The 25573-nt window shown below is 44.9% G+C and overlaps 1 protein-coding gene across 2 annotated transcripts in view; it reads left to right on the plus strand.

Moving 5' to 3' along the window:
* SRGAP1 (SLIT-ROBO Rho GTPase activating protein 1) overlaps positions 1 to 25573 on the plus strand; it is a 288890-nt gene that overhangs the window by 221208 nt on the left and 42109 nt on the right. For both annotated transcript variants that reach the window (XM_029058561.2, XM_029058559.2), the window contains exons 8-10: positions 4798 to 4899; positions 17260 to 17457; positions 17580 to 17664. In XM_029058561.2, coding sequence (XP_028914394.1) covers positions 4798 to 4899; positions 17260 to 17457; positions 17580 to 17664 — 385 coding nt within the window. The remainder of the gene's footprint in view (positions 1 to 4797; positions 4900 to 17259; positions 17458 to 17579; positions 17665 to 25573) is intronic.

The following is a 25573-nucleotide window of genomic DNA, read 5'->3' on the forward strand; positions in this document are numbered from 1 at the left end:
TATATTATCTGTAGTTTTATTCAAATGGGTTATTCTCGAGGTAAAATTAAGCGCAATTAAAACAAGAAGACTGAGGAATCCGAACCTCCCTCAAGTATTTATAATTATTTTTCTTTAGTTTCATTCGGCTGCGTCACTTGATTAAAAACAGTGAACACTCTGGCCTTGAAAAGCAGGCTAAGAGGAGCGCATTTTTGAAGGCGACTGTCATTTTCAAAGTAAGATGGCTGACATGAAACCGCAAGATGGCACAGGAGCCAGGTTTACACGATGTCTTCTTTTGAAATATAATCTCCTTCACGAGGGCCAACTAATTAACAGGACAGAGAGCGATCATGAGTCCAGTTCTCCCAGTACCTAAGTATATTCTCTGGGTACCAAGGAGCTTTGAGGAAAGCAGAATTCTTTCCTATCAGTAGCATACAGTGTAACAACCAGTGGACTATCAATCCATCAGTCAGTGGTATTGTTGGAGCGCTTACTGTGTGCAGAGCACTGTACTAAGCGCTTGGGAGAGTACAATAGGACAGAATTAGTGGACTGTGGTCCCCTTAAAGCAGCATAGTGTAGTGGCTAGATCATGGTCCTGGGAGCCAGAAGGTCATGAGTTCTAATCCTGGCTCCAGTACCTGTCTGCCCCGTGACCTTGGGCAGGTCACTTCACTTCTCTGGCCTTCAGTTACCTCATCTATAGAATGGAGACTGAGACCGTAAGCCCCATGTGGGAAAGGGACTGTCCAACCCAATTTGCTTGTATCCACCCCAGTGCTTAGTACAGTGCCTGGCACATAGTAAGCACTCAACAATTATTATTAAAGAGTTAATGGTCTTCCCAATGTACTTAGCCTTCAACCAGAGCATGCACTGAGGCTCCAGGAAAATTGGCAGCCTGTTGGGTTAAGAAGCCCAAGATATTTTGTCTTCAAGACTATCAGGATGCTGCAGAAGCTTTAACCCGAGCTCCGATAGATGCAGAGTATATGTTTGTGCCTCTCTCTCCTCCATCCTCTCAGAGACTCTCAATTAAGAATCCTCACCCACCTCAGTGGCACCCGGGGGGCTTAAAGACTGTAAACTCACTGGGGGCAGGGAATATGTCTATCATTGTTTTGTGCTCTCCCAAGCGCTTAGTACAGTGCTCCGCACACGGAAAATGCTCAATAAATACTACTGAATGAATGAACCAATGGACATGTTTGAACTGAGACCCTTGAAAAGCGAGTGGGTTCAGTTGTGCTTGCTGTGAGTGGGGAATGTGTCCATTTATTGTTGTATTGTACTCTCCCAAGCCCTAAGTACAGTGCTTTGCACACAGTAAGCACTCATTAAATATGCTTGATGAATAAATATTCATCCTCCTCGGGCCCTGTTCCATAGTCGGTACATTCATTCATTCAATAGTATTTATTGAGCGGTTACTATGTGCAGAGCACTGTACTAAGCGCTTGGAATGTACAATTCGGCAACAGATAGAGACAATCCCTCCCCATTGACGGGCTTACAGTCTAATCGGGGGAGACAGAAGGACAAAAACAAGACAACTTAATCGCAATAAATAGAATCAAGGGGGCGTACGCCTCATTAACAAAATAAATAGGGTAATAAAACTATATACAAGTGAGCAGAGTGCTGAGGAGAGGGGAGGGGAAGGAAGAGGGGTAGGAGCAGAGGGAAAGGGGGGTAAGGAGGCTTAGCTGAGGGGAAGGGGGAGCAGAGAGGGAGCAGAGGAAGCAGAGGGAAAAGGGGAAGCTCAATCTGGGAAGGCTTCTTGGAGGAAGTGACCTCTCAATAGGGTTTGAAGAGGGGTAGAGAGGTACAGTTTTTGCTTGATTGACACATGTCAGTCAATAAGACGTATTTATTGAGCCCTTATTGTGTGCAGAGCACTATACTAATAATAATGTTGGTATTTGTTAAGCGCTTACTATGTGCCGAGCACTGTTCTAAGTGCTGGGGTAGACACAGGGGAATCAGGTTGTCCCAGTGGGGCTCACAGTCTTAATCCCCATTTTACAGATGAGGTCACTGAGGCACCGAGAAGTTAAGTGACTTGCCCAAAGTCACACAGCTGACTAGTGGCCAAGTCAGGATTCGAACCCATGACCTCTGACTCCAAAGCCCGTGCTCTTTCCACTGAGCCACACTGCTTCTCTAACTGCTTGGGAGAGTACAATACACAATAAACAGACACATTCCCTGCCCACAAGCTCACAGCCTAGAAGAGGAGACAGACATTAATAGAAATAAAGAAATTACAATGACTAAAAGAATTAATATCAGTCACTGACTATCCCTTGGGCCATTTTCCAGGCTTTCCTCAAAACTGGACCGGGGTCAGACTCTTGGGCGATTTTTTCCACTGAAATGCCAGAGAAAGATTTTCCACCAAGTTAGCAGGTTGAGTGTGGAAAGGAAAAAAAACAAGCGATCGCTTGGATTTGCCCCCTATTTTCACCCCTCCATAGCCCCACAGCACTTACGTCAATATCCATCATTTCTTAATTTCTATTAATGTCTGTCTCCCCACTCAAGACTGTTAGCTCGTTGTGGGCGGGGAAGTTGTCTACCAACGCTGGTATAGCACACCCTCCCAACCACTTAGTGCCATGTTTTGTGCACAGAAAGGGCTCGATAAATACAATTGCTTGATTAAGGGATCAGCTGCAGAGAAGTAGATGTTTAATAATAATTGCAATTTTGATTAAGCTCTTACTGCGAACCAAGCACTGTACTAAAGTACTGGGTTAGATAGAAGATGATCAGGTCCCACAAAGGGCTCTCAATCTAAGTCAGAGAGCAGGTATTGAATCCCCAATACCTGCAGCTGAGGGAGCTAAGTCATAATAATAATAATAATGATATTTGTTAAGCACTCACTGTATTCCAGACACTGTACTAACCACTGGGGTGGATGCAAGCAAATTGAGTTGGACGTAATCCCTGTCCCAGATGGAGCTCACAGTCTCATTCCCCACTTTACAGATGAGGTAACTGAGGCACAGAGAATTTAAGTGACTTGCGCAAAGTCACACAACAGACAAGTGGTAGAGCTGGGGTTAGAACCTATGACCTTCTGCCTCCCAGACCCTTGCTCCATCCACTACGCCATGCCGCTTCTCAAGTAACTTGCCCAAGGTCACCCAGTAGATGTGTCAGAGGTGGGATTAGAACCCAGGTCCACTGGCTCTCCTAGGCCCAAACCCTTTCCACTGGGCCACACTGGTAGGGCAGGAGAGGCCTTGTGGAGAGAGCCTGGACTTGGAAGTCAGAAGGACCTGGGTTCTAATCCCAGCTCCACCCCTTGTCGGCTGTGTGACCTTGGACAAGTCACTTCATTTCTCTGGGCCTTAGTTCCCTCATTTGCAAAATGTGAATGAAGACTGTGAGCCCCATATGGGACAGGGTCTGTGTCTAATGCCCACACTGTCACTGTACCTCGATCTCATCTATCTCACCGCCCACCCCTCGCCCACCTTCTCTCCCTGGCCTGGAACACCCTCCCTCCTCAAATCCAACAATTCCTTTCCCCCCGTTCAAAGCCTTATCGAAGGCCCATCTCCTCCAAGAGGCCTTCCCCGACTAAACCCCCTTTTCCTCTTCTCCCACTCCCTTCTGCCTTTCCCTGACTTGCTCCCTTTATTCATCCCCTCTCTGAGCCCCACAGTGCTTATGTCCAAATCTCTAATTTCTTTCTTTCTACTAAAGTTTCTCTCCCCCTCTAGACTGTAAACTCACTGTGGGCAGGGAACTGGTCTGTTTATCATTATACTGTACTCTCCCAAGTGTACAGTGCTCTCCACACAGTAAGTGCTCAGTAAATATGATTGAATGAATGAATGAGCAGCCTAGCTGATTAGCTTGTATTTACCTTAGTGCTTAGAAAAGTGCTTGATGTATAGTAAATGCTTAACAAATCCTACTATTATTATTAATATTGAGAGGCAGCATGGACAAGTGGACAGGGCCCGGGCCTGGAAGTCAGAAGAACCTGAGTTCTAATCAGCGTGGCTCAGTGGAAAGAGCCCGGGCTTGGGAGTCGGAGGCTATGGGTTTGAATCCTGACTCTGCCACTTGTCAGCTGGGTGACTGTGGGCAAGTCACTTAACTTCTCGCTGCCTCAGTTACCTCATCTGTAAAATGGGGATTACCTTTGAGCCTCACGTGGAACAGCGTGATTACCCTATATCTTCCCCAGCGCTTACAACAGTGCTCTGCACATATTAAGCGCTTAACAAATACCAACATTATTATTAATCCCAGCTCTGCTACTTGTCTGCTGTGTGACCCAAGGCAAGTCACTTCTCTGTGCTTCAGTTTCCTCATCTGTGAACAGGGGATGAATAATAATAATAATAATAATGTTGGTATTTGTTAAGCACTTACTATGTGCAGAGCACTGTTCTAAGCGCTGGGGTAGATACAGGTTAATCAGGTTGTCCCATGGGGGCTCACAGTTAATCCCCATTTTACAGATGAGGCAACTGAGGCACAGAAAAGTTAAGTGACTTGCCCACAGTCACACAGCTGACAAGTGGCAGATCCGGGATTCGAACTCATGACCCCGTCTCCCAAGCCCATGCTCTTTCCACTGAACCACACTGCTTCTTTGAGCCCCACGTGGGACAGGGACTGTGTCCAGCCCAATTTGCTTGTAGCTACCCCAGTGCTTAGAACAGTGCCTGGCACATTGTAAGCACTGAACAAATGCTATTATTATTCTTATTATACTTATTATTATTGGGTTTGGCATAGTGTAGTGTGCACCCACCGTGACAGATGTTTTTGATTCCCCTCCAGGTGTGTCAGGTGAGCGCCCAGCAGCCCGTCCAGGGAGACCTGATGCTCAGATCGCAGCAGCTGCAGTCACGACTGGCCACGCTCAAAATTGAGAACGAGGAGGTGAGGGCCACACTCTACTTCACAGCTCCGAGGAGATGCCATGGGGGGAGATGGAAAGCAGCGTGGCCTAGTGGATGGATCCCGGGCCCTGGAGTCAGAAGGTCATAGATTCTAATCCAGTCTCTGCCACCTGTCTGCTCTTTGACTTTGGTCAAGTCACTTCACTTCTCTGGACCTCAGTGACCTCATCTGTATAATGGATATTAAGACTGTGAGCCCCACCTGGGACAGCGACTGTCCAAACTGATTTGTTTATATCCACTCCAGGGCTTAGTACAGTGCCTGGTATATAGTAAGCGCTTAACAAATACCAAAGTTATTACTATTATTATACAAGCATGGTACTAAGCACCAGAATGCAATATAAGAAGATGGGACACAGTCCCTGCCCCATGTGGGGATCTTGAGCTGAATGGGAGGGAGAATGGGTATTTCATCCCCATTTTACAGAGGAGGAAACCGAGGCACAGAGAAGTGAAGTGATGTGTCCTGGTGAGTGACCGATCCAGGATTAGGACCCAGATCTTCTGTCTCTCAGATGCTTTCTACTAGGCCTTGTTGCTTCTCCCTATGTAGTGCATCTGGGGATATATTTCTATCTGGGATGAAGGAGGTGTGAATATTTGCCTCGCCTGCGGTGGTATTTGTTAAGCACTTACTGTGTGCCAGGCACTATACTGGGTGCTGGGGTGGATAACAAGCAAATCGGGTTGGACACAGTCCCTGTCCCACATGGAGCTCACAGTCTTCAACCCCATTTTACAGATGAGGTAACTGAGGCACCGAGAAGTGAAGTGACTTGCCCAAGGTCATATAGCAGACGAGTGACAGAGCCAGGATTATTAATTATTATTATCATATTTGTTAGGCACTTACAATGTGCCAGGCACTGTACTAAGGGCTGGGGTGGATTCAAGCAAATCAGGTTGGACACAGTCCCTGTCCCACATAGGGCTCACAATCTTATTCCCCATTTTCCAGATGAGGTAACTGAGGCCCAGAGAAGTGAAATGACTTGCCTAAGATCACACAGCAGACAAGTGGTGGAGCCAGGATTTGAACCAACGACCTTCTGACTCCCAGGCCCATAATAATAATAATAATGTTGGTATTTGTTAAGCACTTACTATGTGCCAAGCATTGTTCTAAGCACTGGGGTAAATACAAGGTCATCAGGTTGTCCCATTTGGGCTCACACTTTTAATCCCCATTTTCCAACTGAGGTAACTGAGGCACAGAGAAGTTAAGTGGATTGCGCAAGATCACAGAGCAGACTAGTGGCGAAGCCGGAATTGGAACCCACGTATTCTGGCTCCCAAGCCCCTGCTCCTTCCACTATTATTTCATTCATTCATTCAATTGCATTTATTGAGTGTTTACTATGTGCAGAGCACCGTACTAAGCTCTTGGAATGTACAATTCAGCAACAGATAGAGACAATCCCTGCCCAATGACGGGCTCACAGTCAAGCCAAGCTGCTTCTCTCTAAGTAGATAGATATGTTCCCTGCCACAGTGAACTTACAGCCTAGATGGGGAGACATTAGTATAAATAAATAATCTATAATTCATAGATATGTACATAAAGTAGTGGTTTGTTAATGGTATTTGTTAAGCACTTGCTATGTGCCAGGCACTATTCCGAGCGCTTGGATAGACACAAGGTAATCAGGTTGGGCACAGTCTGTGCCCCACATGGGATTCACAGTATTAATCCCCACTTGACAGATGAGAGACAGAGAAGTAAAGTGACTTGCCCAAGGTCACACAGAAGACAAGTGGCATCGGAGAAGAACTACGTTGGAGGCCCGTGCTCTCTCTGCAAGACCACGTTGCCTCTCGTACTGCAGGGTTGAGGGTGGGAAGAATATCAGATGCCCAAAGGTCACAGATCCAAGCGGGTAGATGACGCAGAAGGGAGAGGGAACCGGGGAAAAGAAGATTGTAGGGTGACTTCTTCATAATGCAGAATTCATCATGAACATAACCCCCCAGGTTATCAGAGAACTGAGTGCATATCTGTAGAAAGGAATTCATTTGGAGACATGAATTCATTCATTCAGTTGTATTTATTGAGCACTTAATGTGTGCAGAGCACTGTACTAAGCACTTGGAAAGTACAATTCGGCAACAAACATGTGGAGAAGATGCTGTTCTTGTTGTATAAATAGGTGTACCCTGTAAGAGTGAATTATGAACATAAACCAATCGCATGGAGAGTACAATAGAGCATCTTGTTTCTGAAACCGCATTATTCATTCCTTACCTATTGGACATCTGCCTGTTGTTGGTGTGCATGAACAGAGTACGCTTGTAAATATTAACATTTGCATTTGTAAATATTTTTATATCAGTCTTCCCCATAAAAGTGCAAGCTCCTTGTGGGCAGGGAAAATAATATGGTATTTGTTAAGCACTTAGTATGGGCCAGGCACTGTACTAAGCCCTGGGGTAGATACAAGCAAATCGAGTTGGACACAGTCCCTGTCCCACATGGGGCTCACAGTTTTAGTCCCCATTTTACTGATGAGATAACAGGCCCAGAGAAGTTAAGTGACTTGCCCAAGGCCACACAGCAGACAAGTGGCGGAATCACCATTAGAACCCATGGCCTTCTGATTCCCAGGCCCGTGCTCTATCCACTACACCATGCTGTTCCCTTTGGTACCATCCAGGTGCTCAGTACAGTGCATTACATGCAGTGGGTGCTCAGTAAATACTGCGACTATCACGAGGATGATTTCTGCAACATGCAGGGCACTGCTCTATCTGAGATGCTCGAGAGCACCCCGTTGAAGTAGAAACAAGTTCTCAGGGATAAACATAAATCGTACCCTTTCAGAGGGAGGTGAACATTAAAAAGATGAAAGCTAATCAATTAATGGTATTTATTGAGCGCTTACTGAGTGCAGAGCTCTGAACTAAGTCTTTGGGAAAGGACAATTGGTTAGAGTTGGCATGATCTTTGCCCACAAGGAGCTTTACAGGCCACAGAGAAGACAGACATTAAAATAAATGACAGATCAGAGAAAAAAATAGAGTATAATAATGATAAGGACATAAATGCTGTGAGGCTTAGGTGAGTAGCAGAGTGCTTAAGTCAGTCAGTCGAATTTATTAAGCACTTACCATGTGCAGAGTAGTGTGTTGTACTAAGCGCTTGGGAGAGCACAGTATAACAATGTAATAGGTGTATTCACTGTCCACGATGAGCTTATAGTCTAGAGGATGAGTTTACGGTCGAGAAAGGTACCCGGATAGGTACCCAGAGAGTCTCTGCGCAGGGGAGAGATGTTCTCTTGGAGGGAGGTGGGCTTTTAATAAGGCTTTGAAGGTGGGGAGAGGGTTGGACTGAGGTGGGACGCGGGCAAGGGGATGGTGATAAGAGAGAAAAGATGGAGGTTGGGGTTAGAGGAGCAGAGCGTGCAGATCGGTTGCGATCAGAGATCGGCGAGGGAAGGTAGGAGGGAGAGAACTGATCGAATGCCTTAAAGCCGGTGGTAAGGAGCTTCTCTCTGACTTGGAGGTGGATGGGCCGCTATTGGAGGGTTTTGAGGAATGGGGACATATGGAGCTGAATGTTTTCCTCAGAAAAATGATCCGGGCCACAGAGGAAAAGTCTGGACTGGAGTGGGGAGAGGCGGGAGGCAGGGAGGTCAGTAAGGAGGCTGATGCGCTAGTCAAGGCAGGAGAGGAGAGGTGGTTGAATCAGAACAGTAGCAGTTTAATGGAAAGTCAAGTGCAGATGTTATGAAGGTAGAACCGGCAGGATTTCATGACGGATTGAATGCGTGGGTTGAATGAGTGAGATGAGTCGAGGATAAGGCCGAGATACTGGGCTCATGAGACAGGGAGGATGGTGGCGATGGCACAATCAGGTGGTAGACAGGGTTTAGGTGGGAAGAGGGGGAATTCCGTTTTGGACACGTTCAGTTTGAGGTGTCAGCATGGTATCCAATTAGAGTTGGATTTATTGAGCGCTTACTGTGTGCAGAGCACTGTACTAAGATCTTGGAAGAGGACAATTGATTGATTGATACTAAGCACTTGGAGAGTACAATAAAATTAGCAAGCATGATCCCTCACTAAACTTTAAGCTTCTTGAGGACAAGGATCGTTTCTACCAATTCTGTGATATTGTACTCAGCGTGGCGTAGTGGATAGAGCACGGGCCTGGGAGTCAGAAGGTCGTGGGTTCTAATCCCAGCTCTGCCACTTGTCTGCTGGGTGAACTTGGGCAAGTCACTTTACTTCTCTGTGCCTGTTACCTCATCTGTAAAATGGAGATTGAGACTGTGAGCCCCACCTGGAACAGGGACTGTGTCTTAGCCAGTTAATTTGGACCCACCCAGCATTTAGTACAGTTTCTGGCACATAATAAGCGCTTAAAAAATATCATAAGTACTATTATTATAATTATAACTCTCCCAAGAGCTTACTACACAGTAAGCGCCCAACAAATACCATTGATTGATTAATTTTTGCTCCTTGGGGGCAGGGTTCATGACTGACACCTCTATTGTACCCTTCCAAACTCGTGATGACCTTGTTGACCCCAGTACTCAGTACAGTGCCCACCACATAGTAAGCTTTTAACACATGCCATAAAAAAAAAATAGAAGCAGGAGGAAGGTCAAGGATATGGCAGATAGAAAAATGAGTGTCAGGATGAGTGAATGACTAATTAAAAATGCAAATAAACCTGGGTCCAAAAGGGCATTTTTGCTGGAAACTTCAATAGCAGAGGCAGAGTTTTTTGTCGTCTCCCTCAGTCGGAGCTATTTTTAGTCAACCAGCAAGCGAACGTTCTGTCAGGTGCTACTCAGGAGAAAGTTCTCCATGGATTCAGCTTTGGTCATTCACTCGTTCCGTCAGTCATATTTATTGAGTGCTTACTGAGTGCAGAGCCCCATACTGAGCGCTTGAGAGAGTAGAATGCAACAATAAACAGACACATTCCCTGCCCACAAAGGTCAGTCGATCCGTTTATGAGGCAGGAACAGGGAACAGCCACAGGGAACGCCTCGATTCTCATCTCTCGTCCTCCCTTTGGGGATTCCCTTCTCCACCCCCTCCTTCCGCCAGCTGTAAAATAGAGGGAAGGCAAACCAAATGAAGAGAAAAGAAATCGCTTCTTCACCTAGTGGTAGTTGAGCACATGGAGCCGGTTACCGTAGGAGGGTCATTCTTTCAATCGTATTTATTGAGCATGTGCAGGAAGAAAACAGCAGCATTCATTCGTTTATTCAGTCATATTTCCACACTTACTGTGTGGAAAGCACTGTACTGAGTGCTTGGGAGAGTGCGATAGAACAATAAAAAGAAACATCCCCTGACCAGAAACTCAAGATGGATGAACAGTCTATAAGATAATGAGGGAAATTAGTGGGCGAAGATAAAAAAGGATGTGATCTTCAGTGGTTAGTCCTTCATACTAGGATCAAGGTCAAGGGGCACAACAATAATAATAATAATTGTGTAATTTGTTAAGCGCTTACTATGTGCCAGGCACTTTACTAGGCATTGGGGTAGATACAAGTAAATTAGGTTGGACACAGTCCCTGTCCCATGCATGGCTCAGTGGAAAGAGCACGGGCTTTGGAGTCAGAGGTCATGGGTTCAAATCCCGGCTCAGCCACTAATCAGCTGTGTGACTTTGGGCAAGTCACTTAACTTCTCGGTGCCTCAGTTCCCTTATCTGTAAAATGGGGATGAAGACTATGAGCCCCACGTGGGACAACCTGATTCCCCTGTGTCTACCCCAGTGCTTAGAACAGTGCTCGGCACATAGTAAGCGCTTAACAAATACCAACATTATTATGTGGGGCTCACGATCTCAATTCCCATTTTATAGGAGGCACAGAGAAGTGAAGTGACTTGCCCAAGGCCACACAGCAGACAAGTGCTAGAGCAAAATTAGAAGCCATGACCTTTTGACTCCCAGGCCCGTACTCTATCCCCTATACCATGCTGCTTCTCTGCCGCTTCTCAAACCACACACTGTTCCACCGAGCATCCCATTCCCACTGTCAGGCAGAATTCCGGAAGAGATGGACTCCTGTTCTGACCTAGTAATGGTATTTCATGTTCTTTGGGGATTTTTCAGTAGAGAAGCAGTGTGGCCTAGTGGAAAGAGCCCCGCCCTGGGGGCGGATGCCAAGCGTAGCTCCCCCAGTGGCCTGCTCGATGACTTAATTTCTCTGTGCCCATTTCATCAGTAAGCTCATTGTGGACAGGGAATGTATTAGGATACCACCTCTGTTGCATTGCACTCTCCCCAGCGCTCAGTACAGTGCTCTGCACACAGTAGGCGCTCAATAAATACCATTGTTGATGATGGTGATGAGAAAAAAGGGGGATAAAATACCCGTGCTCCCTCCACTCTCCCGCCCACCACCCCCAGATCCTCTCTTTTCCACCCTTTTCTTTTTACCTTCCCTTCTCCTTCCTTCTCTTTTTTTTTAAATGGTGTTTGTTAGGTGCTTACGATGTGCCAGGCTCTGGACTAAACCCTGAGATAAATACAACATAATCAGGTTGGACACAGTTCAGGGCCCACATTATAATAATATTGTGGTATTTGTTAAGCATTTACAACATGCCAGGCACTGTACATGGGGCTCCCAGTTGACTCAGGAAGACAGGCACTGAATCCCCATTTTGCAGATGAAGAAATTGAAGCCCAGGGTCACACGGCAGAAAGATTGCAGAGGATTAGATCCTGGCCCAGGATTAGAACCCTGATCTCTTTGACTCCCAGATCTATGCATTATCCAGTAGAGCATCCTTCCTCCTATCCTTTCTTCCTTCTTTTCCCTTTCCCTTCTTTACTCCCCCCGCTCTCTATTTCCTTCTCACCCTTCTCCTTTCCCTGCATCCCCCAACCCTGTTCCCTCTCTCTCCCCCCTCCTCCCAGTCTCCATCTATATTTATTTGGAGGCTACCACTTCAAAGGATGACGGCATCAAAGGATTCTTCTATGCTATCTCCTCTTGGGAGGCCCGAGGAGGCGTCAGAGTTGGCCACTAACTCTCCGTTCCAGGGTTCTCCATTGATTTTGCTGCCCCTGATAAAGGGCAGAAAAACCCCTCTCCTCCACCATGACTTTCATGCTGACCCTCTTTTCCCACTGTAAATATTTCTCCTGATATAGAGATTTGATTTGTGTCATTTGTATTTTTCCCTAAAGTCATAGCACTTGCCTTCTTTTGTGGTGGTGGTGCTCATTCCCAGCAGCTGGAAGCTCCTGATTCCTACAGCTGATGAGACAGCTGTTCCTTCTTTGTTTCAGTCAGTCAATCATATTTATTGAGTGCTTATTGTGTGCAGAGCACCCTACTGATCTCTTGGAATGGTACAGTATCATAACAGCCATATTCCCTGCCCACAACAAGCTTACAGTCTAGAGGGGCAGGCAGAGAGGGGCAGGCAGCCATTAATACAATTAAATAGATGATAGATATGGACATAAGTGCTGTGGGGTTGGGAAGGAGGGTGAATAAAGGGAGTAAGTCAGGGTGATGCAGAAGGGAGTGGGAGAGAGGAAAGGAGGGCTTAGTCACGGAAGCCCTCTTGAAGGAGATGGGTCATCCATAAGGCTTTAAAGGGTGGGGAGAGTAATTCTACTATGACCATAAACCCAGCTTTTATGTTTCATGTCCTGACGTCAGTCTTCAATCAGAGCTTTCCCCGGCTCACACACCACCACACTGTTACTCAGACTCCCTTCCTCCCTCATTCATTCATTCAATCGTATTTATAGAGCACTTACTGTGTGCAGAGCACTTTACTAAGCACTTGGGAGAGTACAATATAACAATAAAGAGACACATTCTCTGCCCACAACGGGCTTACAGTCTAGAGGGAGAGGCAGATGTTAAAAGAAGTAAATTAATTAGAGATATAGACATGTGTTGTGGGGCTGAGAGAATAATGAAGAAAGAGAACAAGTCAGGGCAACGCAGAAGGGAGTGGGAGAAGAGGAGTGGGAGGATTAGTCAGGGAAGACCTCTTGGAGGAGGTGTGACTCACACATACACTCCCTCAGACACTCTGAGCTCTTCCTGTGTTTACCTAGGAAATCAGGGTCAATGGGGACAGGATGTACGGGTGCCTTCTATTCTTAGCACTGCTTGCACACGATTTCCCCTCCAAGCGTAAACTCACAGGGTTTGCTGAGGACAGAGGATGCCTTCGCCTGCTGGATCTCCATGACGTCTGCGCAACCAAATGTCTCCACTATGCTGATATTTACTGACACCCTACATCATATCAACCTAACAGCCCCTTCTAACTCTTATGCATGTGCTTATTTTGGCCACCCTCAAGCATTTGTGTCCATAATAATGATAATATTAAATAATAATAGTACTTGTTAAGCTCTTACTTTGTGCCAAGCACTGTTCTAAGCACTGGGGTAGATACAAGATAGTCAGATTGGACACAGTCCCTGTCCCACATGTGGCTCACAGTCGTAATCCCCATTTTACAGATGAGGGAACTGAGACCTGGAGAAGTGAAGTGACTTGCCCAAGGTCACACAGCAGACATGTGGCAGGGTCAGGATTAGAACTCATGACCTTCTGACTCCCAGGGCCTTGCTCTACCCACTAAGCCACATTATATTCACACTGTATGGCACTTCAAAGGAGCTCAGTAAATGCCATTGCAACTCTTAGTACAGTGCTAAGTACAGTGCTCTGCAAATAGTATGCACTCAATAAATATCATTGATTGACTGATTAATTGAGTGCTGTTACTGTTAAGGAAACAGCCCATCACTTTCCACCTTGTCAATACATTAATAATTGTGGTATTCATTCATTCAATAGTATTTATTGAGCGCTTACTATGTGCAGAGCACTGTACTAAGCACTAGGAATGTTACAAATCGGCAACAGATAGAGACAGTCCCTGCCCATTGACGGGCTTACAGTCTAATCGGGGGAGACGGACAGACAAAAACAATAGCAATAAATAGAATCAAGGGGATGAACATCTCATTAAAACAATAGCAATAAATAGAATCAAGGAGATGAACATCTCATTAACAAAATAAATAGGGTAATGAAAATATATACAATTGAGCGAATGAGCACAGTGCTGAGGGGAAGGGAGAGGGGGAGGAGCAGAGGGAAAGGGGGAAAAAGAGGGCTTAGCTGAGGGGAGGTGGGGGGGGTGGAGGGGCAGCAGAGGGAGCAGAGGGAAAAGGGGAAGCTCAGTCTGGGAAGGCCTCTTGGAGGAGGTGAGCTCTAAGTAGAGATTTGAAGAAGGGAAGAGAATTAGTTTGGCGGAGGTGAGGAGGGAGGGCATTCCAGGACAGCGGGAGGACATGGCCCAGGGGTCTACGGCAGGATAGGCGAGAACGGAGGACGGTGAGGAGGTGGGCGGCAGAGGAGCGGAGCATGCGGGGTGGGCAGTAGAAAGAGAGAAGGGAGGAGAGGTAGGAGGGGGCAAGGTGATGGAGACCCCTGAAGCCTAGAGTGAGAAGTTTTTGTTTGGTGCGGAGGTCGATAGGCAACCACTGGAGGTTTTTAAGGAGGGGAGTGACATGCCTAGAGCGTTTCTGCAGGAAGATGAGCCGGGCAGCGGAATGAAGAGTAGACTGGAGCAGGGAGAGACAGGAGGAAGGGAGATCAGAGAGAAGGCTGACACAATAATCCAGACGGGATATTGTGAGACCCCGTACCAGTAAGATAGCTGTTTGGGTGGAGAGGAAAGGGCAGATCTTGGCGATATTATCAAGGTGCGACCGGCAGGTTTTGGTAACGGATCGGATGTGTGGGGTGAACGAGAGAGCCGAGTCAAAGATGACACCGAGGTTGCGGGCTAGAGAGATGGGAAGGATGGTTGTACCATCCACAGTGATAGGGAAGTCAGGGTTTGCTAAGTGCTATTAGGAATCAAGCATTGTACTAAGCACTGGGCTAGACCCAAGGTAATCCGCTCCCACATGGGGCTCACAGTCTCTAAGTAGGAGGGAGAAATAGGTATTGAATCCCCATTTGGTAGATGAGAGAACTGAAGCACAATCAATCAGTCAATCGATCTTATTTAGTGAGAGCTTACTGTGTGCAGAACACTGCACTAAGCACTTGGGAGAGTACTACTCAGCAATATAACATGTACTTTCACTGCCCAAAATGATCTTACAGTCTAGGGGGGGACACAGACATTAATATAAACAAGTAATTACAATAATAATAGTGATGCTGGTATTCAGTAAGCACTTACTATGTGCCAAGCACTGTTCTAAGTGCTGGGATAGATACAAGCTTATCAGGTTGGTCCACTTGGGGCTCACAGTCCTGATCCCCATTTTACAGATGAGGTAACTGAAGCATAGAGAAGTGAAGTAACTTGCCCAAAGTCACACAGCTGACAAGTGGCAGAGTCAGTATGGAACCAACGACCTCTGACTCCCAAGCTTGTGCTCTTTCCACTAAGGAAAGAGCTGCTTCTCTTATGAATATATACATAAGTGCTGTGGAGTTGGGGGAGGGGATTAATAAAGGAGCAAGTCAGGGCAACACCGAAGGGAGTGGGAAAAGAGGAATGAGGGCTTAGTCAGGGAAGGCCCCTTGGAGGAGATGGGCCTTCAAATAAGGCTTTGAACGTAGGGAGAGTAATCGTCTGTCGGATATGAAAATGGAGGGCTTTCCAGGCCAGGGGTAGGATGTGGGCAAATGGTTGGCAGCCAGATAGTTGAGATTGAGGTACAGCGAGTAGGTTGGTATTAAAGGAGCGAAGTGTGCAGTTTGGGTTGTAGTAGGAGAGTCGTGAAGTGAGGTAGGAGGGGGCAAGGCGATTGAGTGCTTTAAAGCCATTGGTGAGGAGTTTCTGTTTGATGGAGAGGTGGATGGGCAACCACTGGAGTTTCTTGAGGAGTGGGGAAACATGGACTGAACATTTCTGTAGAAAAATGATCCAGGCACCAGAGTGAAGTATGGACTGAAGTGGGGAGAGACAGGAGGCAGGGAGGCCTGCAAGGAGGCTGATACAGTAGTCAAGACAGGATAGGATAAGTGCTTTAATTAACATGGTAGCCATTTGGATGGAGAAGAAAGGTCAGATTTTAGCAATGTTATGAAGGTTGAACTGACAGGATTTAGCGATAGATGGACTATGTGGGTTAAATGAGAGGGGAGAGTCAAAAATAGCTTAGAACACATAGGAAGCACTTAACAGATAGAGAATAAAGTTAATTTGTTAAGTGCTTCCTATGTGTTCTAAGCTATTTTTATTTTAACTATTAAGCTATTTTACCTCTTACTATATTACTATATCACTCTTACTAATAGCGAAGCAGCATGGCCTAGTGAATAAAGCACAGGTCTGGGTGTCGGAAGCACCGGCTCCTCCATTTGTCTGTTGTGTGTCTTTGGGCGAATCATTTCACATCTCTGTACCTAAGTGACCTCATGTGTAAAATGGGGATGTAGATGGTGAGACCCATGTGGGTCAGGAACTGTGTCCAACCTAATTAACTTGTGTCTACCCTAGCGCTTAGGAGAGTTCCTGGCACATAGTAAATGCTTAACAGAGAAGCAGCGTGGCTTAGTGGAAAGAGCCCAGGTTTTGGAGTCAGAGGTCATGGGTTCGAATCCCGGCTCTGCCACTTGTCAGCTGTGTGACTGTGGGCAAGTCACTTCACTTCTCTATGCCTCGGTTCCCTCATCTGTAAAATGGGGATGAAGACTGTGAGCCCCAACCTGATTCCCCTGTGTCTACCCCAGCGCTTAGAACAGTGCTCTGCACATAGTAAGCGCTTACCAAATACCAACCTTTTTTTTTAACAAATACCATAAAATAATAATAGCTGAGGTATTCGTTAAGCAGTTATTATGTGCCAAACACTGTACTTAGAGAAGCAGCGTAGCTCAGTGGAAAGAGCACGGGCTTGGGAGTCAGAGGTCATGAGTTTGAATCCCAGCTCTGCCACTTGTCAGCTGTGTGACTGTGGGAAAGTCACTTAACTTCTCTATGCCTCAGTTACCTCATCTGTAAAATGGGAATTAAGACTGTGAGCCTCACGTGGGACAACCTGATTACCCTGTGTATCCCAGCGCTTAGAACAGTGCTCTGCATGTAGTAAGCGCTTAATAAATGCCAACATTATTATTATTATTACTAAGCACTAGGGTAGATACAAGTTAATCAGGTTGGACACAATCCCTGTCCCACATAGAACTCACAGTCTTAATACTCATCTTCCAAGTGAGGTAACTGAGGCACAAAGAAGTCCCACTAGCAGACTAGTGACAGAGCCGGGATCAGAACCCATGACCTTCTGACCTCCAGGTCTGTGCGCTATCCACTAAGCCGCACTGCCCTCCATTAATGATGAACCCGTGGTCCCCAGGTGAAAAAAACAACGGAAGCCACCCTTCAGACCATCCAAGACATGGTCACCATCGAGGACTATGACGTGTCCGAATGCTTCCAACACAGCCGCTCCACGGAGTCTGTGAAGTCCACCGTCTCGGAGACGTATCTGAGCAAACCCAGCATAGCCAAAAGAAGAGCTAACCAGCAGGAAACGGAGCAGTTCTACTTTATGGTATGTCGGTCATCGCCCAAGCCATCATCCATCATTGCGAAATATTCGGCCAGAATATTCTCTATTCTCTAAGTGAAGAAACACAAAGTTGCTGTAAATCGATTTTTTTTTCACCCGTGCAGAAATTCAGAGAATATCTGGAAGGGAGTAATCTCATCACAAAGCTTCAAGCAAAACATGACTTACTCCAGAGGACACTTGGAGAAGGTAAGCGATTTGAAAAGGAAAGGAAGTAGAATCAGGATTAATAAGAATTGTGGCATTTGTTAAGCACTTACGCTGACTGACGCTGTACTGAACGCTGAGGTGAATACAAGCAAATCGGGTTGATTGTGTTCCAAAAGCATTTTATGTACATGATTAAAGAATGGCATGTATTATCCTGGAAATAATTATGCTTTGTTGTTGTTGTTGTGATAAGTAGAAAAAGATGTTGGTTTTGTTTAGGACTTTGGTTTTAATGAGAAGTGACCTACGGTAGGGATAAATTCACGAATTTGGAACTATTGTGTGTAAGGGGACTGAACTAGGGACTATCTTTGGATTTTTGGATTTGCTTCGCGGCTTAATTTTTAGTGTCATTTGAATGAAAATAATGTGTGTCATCCGTAGCATTTATTGCACAACTGCTAAGTGCAGAGCACTGTACTAGAAACTTTGAAAAGGACAAATGAATTAGAAGACATAATCCCTGTCTTCAAAGAGCTTCTAATTAATGGTATTTATTGAGAGCTTACTATGTGCAGAGCACTGTACTAAATGCTTGGGGTAGTACAATACAGCGGAGTTAGTAGACACGGAGCTTCTAATCTAGCAGAGGAGACAGATATTTAAATGAATTACAGATTTGGGGAGTGATAAAGTGTATAAGATATGAGCGTATGTACTATAATAAAAAAAATAATAATTGTATTGTTTGTTAAGCACTTAATGCGTGCCAGCCACTGTACTAAGCTCTAAGTAAATACAAGCAAATTGAGTTGGGCACAGTCCCTGTCCCATTTGGGGCTCACCTTCTCAATCCCCATTTTACAGATGAGGTAATCAAGGCACAGAGAAGTGAAGTGACTTGCCCAAGGTCACACAGGGGAGGAGGGGCGATCTGGGGTCATTTATGAGCTTGGGTGTTGCAGAAGGGTCAAGGCGACAATCGGGGGGGATTAAGGTGGGGAGATGAGAGGATTACACAGAGTAAGCCTCCTGGAAGAGATGTGTTTGAGGATGAGGAGAGCTGAGCTCTGTTGGATAATAATAATAATAATGTTGGTATTTGTTAAGCGCTTACTAGGTGCAGAGCACTGTTCTAGGTGCTGGGGTATACAGGGTAATCAGGTGTCCCACATGAGGCTCATGGTCTTCATCCCCATTTTACAGATGAGGTAACTGAGGCACAGAGAAGTTAAGTGACTTGCCCAAAGTCACACAGCTGACAAGTGACAGAGCCAAGATTTGAACCCATGACCTCTGACTCCCAAACCCCTGCTCTTTCCAGTGAGCCACGCAGCTTATGAAGGGGGAGGGAGTTTCAGGTGGAAAGAAGAGCATGAGCGAGAGAAAAGAGGTGGACAGATGAGAGCAAGCACAGTAGGCAGGTTATCATGACAATAATGAAGACTGTGAGCTGGGGGCAAAGTGGGAGAGAATAGGTAAATAGGAGGTATTTCTTGGGTGCTTTAACATGTATCGTATTTGTTAAGCGCTTGCTGTGTGCCAGGCACTGAACTAAGCACTACGGTGGATACGAGCAAATCGAGTTGGACACAGTCCCTATCCCACGTGGAGCTTAAATTCTCAATCCCCATTTTACAGATGAGGTAACTGAGGCATCAAGAAGGCAAGTGATTTGACCAAGGTCATAAAGCAGATTAGGGGAAGAGCAGGGATTAGAACTCATGACCTTTTGACTCCCAGCCCTGGGCTCTAACTGCTACCCCTTGCTGCTTTAAAACCAGCCTCTAAAGTTCACCACATAGCCCCTCTTTTACAATCCTGAATATTTATGTACGGGGAATGTGTCTGCTAATTCTCTTGTATTGTGTTCATACATTCACTCAATCATACTTATTGAGCGCTTTCTGTGTGCAGAGCACTGAACTAAGGGCTTGGGAGAGTACAGAAATAATAAAAAACAAACACATTCCCTGCCCACAACGAGCTTAGAGTGTAGAGGGGGAGGGAGACATTAATATAAATAAATTACAGCTAAGTACATAAGTGTGGTGGGGCTAGACTCTCCCAAGTGCTTAGAACAGTTCTCTGTGCATAGTAAGTGCTCAATAAATACCATCAATTGATTTATTATTCATTGTTGTGCTGCACTGATACTCTTGAATGTCTGGGAGGAAGATGAGACAACTTGGATCAGACCCTGTCCAAAACACTTAGCATTTTGAAAAGTGGGTTGAATTTATGACAAAAAAATCAATCAATCATCTCCACTGAGTGCTTACTGTGTGCAGAAAACTGTACCTTAAGCACTTGGAAGAGTGCATTATAATAGAGTTGGTATACGCAGTCCCTGCTCACAGTAACCTTACAGTCTAGAGAGGAGAAAGGCATTAATATAAATGAATAAATTACCACAGCTATGTACAATATAATAACAGACACTTTCCCTGCCCATAATGAGCTTACAGTCTAGAGAGGGAGACAGACATTAATATAAATAAATAAATTACCACAGTGATAATATAATAATATAACAGACACTTTCCCTGCCCCCAATGAGCTTACAGTCTAGAGAGGGAGACAGAATGTAAACAAATAAATTAAAAACCTGGACGAAAGTGCTGAGGAGCTGAGGTGGGTGGTGAATAAAGGGAGCAAATCAGGCCTATGCAGAAGGGAGTGGGAAACTGACTTGCATCTGGATTTTCCCTAGTAGGTAGACAGATTCTGCAGTTTACCTTTCACCATTTCCTGATTTTTCCTTATCCTCATCTAGAGTGTAAGCTCCTTGAGGGAACATGTCTAACAACTCTTTTGTCTCGGACTTTCCAGTGCACTTAGTCCAGTGCCCTACACACAGTGAGCGCTCAGTAAATAGCATTGATTTGTTGGGTATGCCTGAATGGGGATTATTCAGTAGACTCGGAGGGGAGTCTTTGTCCTGAGTGGCTCTGCCAGGAGCCAAGATAATAGGCAGTTTCTAGTAGGTAAAAAAAAGAATGAAGAAGTATGTCCCAGATTGATTCTCTTTTGCAAAACTATTGAGAAACATTATTGCCTAGTGGATAGAGCATGGGCCTGGGAGTCAAAAGAGCCTGTGTTCTAATCCCAGCTCTGCCACTTGTCTGCTGGGTGACCTTGAGCAAGTCACTTCACTTCTCTGTGCTGCAGTCACCTCATCTGTAAAATCTCTAGGCTGTAAACTCATTGTGGGCAGGGAATGTGTCCTTTTATTGTTAAATTTGTACTCTCCCAAGTGCTTAGTACAGTGCTCTGCAGACAGTAGGCGCTCGATAAATGCTACTGAATGATTGACTGAAATGTGATTAAGACTGTGAGCCCCAAGTGGGACATGGACCGTGTCTAACCTGATTAGCTTGTATCTACCCCAGTGCTTAGTTCAGTGCCTAGCATATAGTAAATGCTTAACAAATACCATAAAAAAACCCTAACCTATGTTAAGTCTTGGTATGGTAGGAAATACTGTGGTGAAAGTTTTTCTTCATTTTTCTAAATGTTTTTATGGAGCAATAATGGATCTCCAGTCAGCAACTGTTCTTCGCACAGAGGCATAAATTATCCTAACTGAAGATTAATGCACACAGGAATTATGTATTTCATCAAGAGGCTGTAATGTAGGTTTTGAAATGGGAAATTTATGGAATTAAGTGTATGAATTAAACCTTGCCAGCAATTGTAGATTGCACATATTTCGATATGTACAATCTGTAATTGCCGGCATTTAAATACTAAAGTCCGATACCCCAGGTCATGTTCAAAGAGTTTATGGCACTGATTCTGTGTCAGTCAGTCAATTATATTTATTGAGTGCTCATTGTGTACAGAGCACTGTATTAAGTGCTGGGGAGGGTACATTATAACAATATAATAGAGACACTCCCTACCCACAGTGAGTTTATAGTCTAGACGGGGAGACAGACATTAATGTAAATAAATTTCAGATATGTACATAAGTGCTTTGGGGCTGGGAGGGGGAATGAGTTCAAAGGAGCAAGTCAGGGCAATGCAGAAGGGAGTGGGAGAAGCAGAAAAGGGGGCTCAGTCAGGGAAGGCCTCTTGGAGGAGATGGGCCTTCAATGAAGCTTTGAAGGCAGGAAGAGTAATTGTCTGTTGGATTTGAGGAGAGAGGGCATTCCAGGACAGAGACAGGACGTGGAGGAGGGTTCAGCGGCAAGATAGACAAGATCAAGGTATGGCAAGAAAGTTGGCAAGAATGGAATCCTTCTTTTCTAAAGAGGAAGGCGTGCCAGTTGCTATCTTTTTAAATATGTCAATGCCAGATGAATGTTGCTTCATTTCTTCATGAGATATTACTGATTTTAATCCCCCAGTTGTTAATAATAATAATAATGTTGGTATTTGTTAAGCGCTTACTATGTGCCAAGCACTGTTCTAAGCACTGGGGTAGACATAGGGGAATCAGGTTGTCCCACGTGGGGCTCACAGTCTTAATCCCCATTTTACAGATGAGGGAACTGAGGCACAGAGAAGTTAAGTGACTTGCCCACAGTCACACAGCCAAGTGGCAGAGCTGGGATTTGAACTCATGAGCCCTGACTCCAAAGCCCATGGTCTTTCCCCTGAGCCACACTGCTTCTCCAGCATGCACACAGTTGTTGCAGTGCATGCCTCTCTGCTGCATCTTCCTGTCATAGGCCAATATTTCCTTACTTTTTTTTTTTGTATTTAAGTGCTTACTCTGTGCCAGGCACTCTGTTAAGCTGTGGGGATAGATACAAGCTTATCAGGTTAGACACAGTCCATGTCTCTCACAATATTGATCTCCATTTAACAGATAAGCACTTAGTACAGTGCTTTGAACACAGTAAGCGCTCAATGAATACGATTGAATGAATGAAAGATGAGGCAACTGAGGCACAGAGAAATGAAGTGATCTGCCCAAGGTCACACAGTTGACAAGTGATGGAGCCGGGATTAGAACCTAGGTTCTTCTGACTCCCGGGCCTGGGCTCTAACCACTAGGGAATGCTGCTTTTCTTAGCATCCTTTTGAGGGAGACTGTGTCTTATCTGTAAAATGGGGTCCAGTGGGAAGAATTTAGGGGAGGTCAAGTACACAGTGGCCTGGAGTTTAGATTTATCATGGTAATAATAACTTTGGCATTTGTTAAGCTCTTACTAAGTGCCAGACACTGTACTAAGCACTGGGGTGGATACAAGCAAATTGGGTTGGACACAGCCCCTGTCCCATGTGGGGCTCAAAGAGTCAATTGCTGTTAATACAGATGAGGAAACTGAGGCCTAGAGAAGTGAAGAGACTTGTCCAAGGTCACACAGCAGACAAGTAGCAGAGCTGGGATTAGAACCCATGACCTTCTGACTCCCAGGCCCGTGCTCTATCCACTACCCCAATCTTTAATGCTGGTTTGGTTGGTGCAGAATGGAAAAAAATCTGACTCTTTAGTAGAGATACTACATTTTATGTGACTGTTTCAGCACATGCTGCTTTCACAGGAACCCAGAGAGTTGTGCAAAATCAACTGCTAAATCCCTGGGTTAGACCAGAGAGTGTCTAACCCAGGGATTTAGCAGTTGATTTTGCACAGCTGAAAAAGTAACTACAGACATGTGTTTGGCCTTTCTCACTGCTAGCATTTTGGCCGACTTCCAATGGCCCCGTCAGTTATTGCCAAATAACTCTGCTGCTCTCTTTAATCGACCAAGTTGAAAGGAAGAATTCCTAATCTTTAAAGGAATTACGTTTTTGACTCCATTTCAAATCAAGAAGGAATCATCAGGGTAGTGGAGAAAAGGAATTCAGGAATCTCAGAAAATGTGCTTTCGATCTTTTTTATCTGGAAAACTATGATCTGCATGCAGTGAAGAAGACATATAATGACGAGACAAGGAATTGTTTGACTTTTTTTAACAGAAAAGAGTACTGCTTCTTCAGTTTAGCAGGATTGTTTATGGCATCTTTTTTCAAAAGAGGGGAATAACTATCAATTGTATTTTGCTAAAACCGGCATCGGTGAAGCTTTTCTTCATTTTACTTTGTTTCTAGTCCTTGGCACGCAACTATGTGAAGGGAAGTACATAGCTTATCATCATGCAGTCCATTGAGTAGGAGTCTAAATTTATTTTCCAAAGGAAAACTGGTCATAAATAATCGCTTCCTTTAAAACCTCACTGAACTTCTCTCTTTCAGGAAAAAAAAAGACATCTGGGTTCTTTGTCAGGGACTAGTTATAACAGCTGCACCTCTCCATAGTCAATCTGGATTTTGCCCATTGTGTTGTCTCTGTAATGTCTGACATTTCCTGACTTCAGAGTAACCTTCCCACTTCCACCAAATTGTCAGATGGGTTTTATAATCGACAGAGTCTGTTTTATTTAGATGGAATTTATCAGGGACCGTTTAGTGACTAGAAGCAAAGTGGTCTAGTGGAAAGAGCCCAGGCCTGCGAGTCAGAGGACCTGGGTTCTAATCTTAGCTCCTCCACTTGTCAGTTGGGCGTACTTGGAAAACTCACTTAGCTGCTCTGTGCCTCAGTTCCCTCATCTGTAAAATGGGGATTAAGTCTGGGAGCCTCATGTGGGACAGGGACTGTGTCCAACCTGATTGTGTGTATCTACCCCAGTACTTAGTACATTGCCTGATGTGTAGTAAGCGCTTAATAAATATAATTTTTAAAAGTTTAAAATCAGGGTATAGTACTACATTAGTCCAGTCCAATGAAAACAAAGCAAAACTGCCAAGGTGTCTTTACGTAGAAGTCATCGATTCTGGAACGATACTGTTTCCTTGGGTTTTCTTGCATAGACCTTTTTTGATAATTAACTGGGCATCTATGAAAAGTACTTGAAATGTTATCTACAGTTTATTTTCCATCTGCCCATTATTGATCTGTTAATGGTGGTGCTGTTGGGTTACAAAATAAAATCTCATTCATCATTTGAGGTGGGCTAAAAAATTCAGAGTGAAGAAGCAAGTGATATGTGCGAGGGCAAGATTACACTTCATTTGTACCTTTTAAGGATGTATAGTCTTGGTTCTGGATTCAAGACTGATGTAGATTTGAGGCTATTCCTCAGGCTTAAGCAAATTCTCTGAAAAAATAGTGACATTTTCCTGCTTCTCGAAATGAAATGAAATGAAATGAAATGAAATGAAATGAAAATGGGGGTGGGAGCTGGAGGGGGAATTGTTCCCTGCTTCCATCAGTTAATGTAATGGCAACAGTGCGGCAGCTGGGGGCTCCTACAACCTGAGGCTTTTTGTAATCAATCAGAGATCTTACTGTGTGCAGAGCACTGTTCTGAGTGCTTGGGAGAGTACAATGTAACAAATGTTAAGTGACTTGCCTGTGGTCACACAGCAGGCCAGGGGCAGACTCAGGAGTAGAACCCATATCCTTCTTACTCCCAGGCCTGTGATCTATCCACTAAGCCACACTCTTCACTTCTCTGGGTCTCAGTTCCCTCATCTGTAAAATGGGGATTAAGATTGGGAGTCCCATGTGGGACAGAACTGCATCCAATCCAGTTTGCTTGTATCTACCCCAGTGCTAAGAACAGTGCCTCGCACATAGTAAGCAGTTAACAAGTGCCACAGTTATAATTCCATGGAATTTTATATTTTTAAATATGTTTTTTTCTTCATTTTCACTGCCAAAATGTACTTAATTGTCCTTGCACTTGTTTTTCCTCCTTTATTCCCCTCCACCACTCCCCAACAGCACCGATGTACATAGCCATCATTTATTTATTTATATTTATGTCTCCCCCTCTAGCCTGTATGCTTGTAACATTTCTACCAACTCTTTTGCCTTTTAGTCTCCCAAGTGCTTAATACAGTGCTCTGGCCACAGTGAGCACTTAATAAATCCCTTTCATAGATTGCTGTAAAATATTTATTTTTATCCATGTTCATCTCTCCCTCTAGCATGTAAGCTCGATGTGGGCCA

The sequence above is a fragment of the Ornithorhynchus anatinus genome, chromosome 2 (genome assembly GCF_004115215.2).
Source record: "Ornithorhynchus anatinus isolate Pmale09 chromosome 2, mOrnAna1.pri.v4, whole genome shotgun sequence".
Taxonomy (NCBI): Eukaryota; Metazoa; Chordata; class Mammalia; order Monotremata; family Ornithorhynchidae; genus Ornithorhynchus; species Ornithorhynchus anatinus.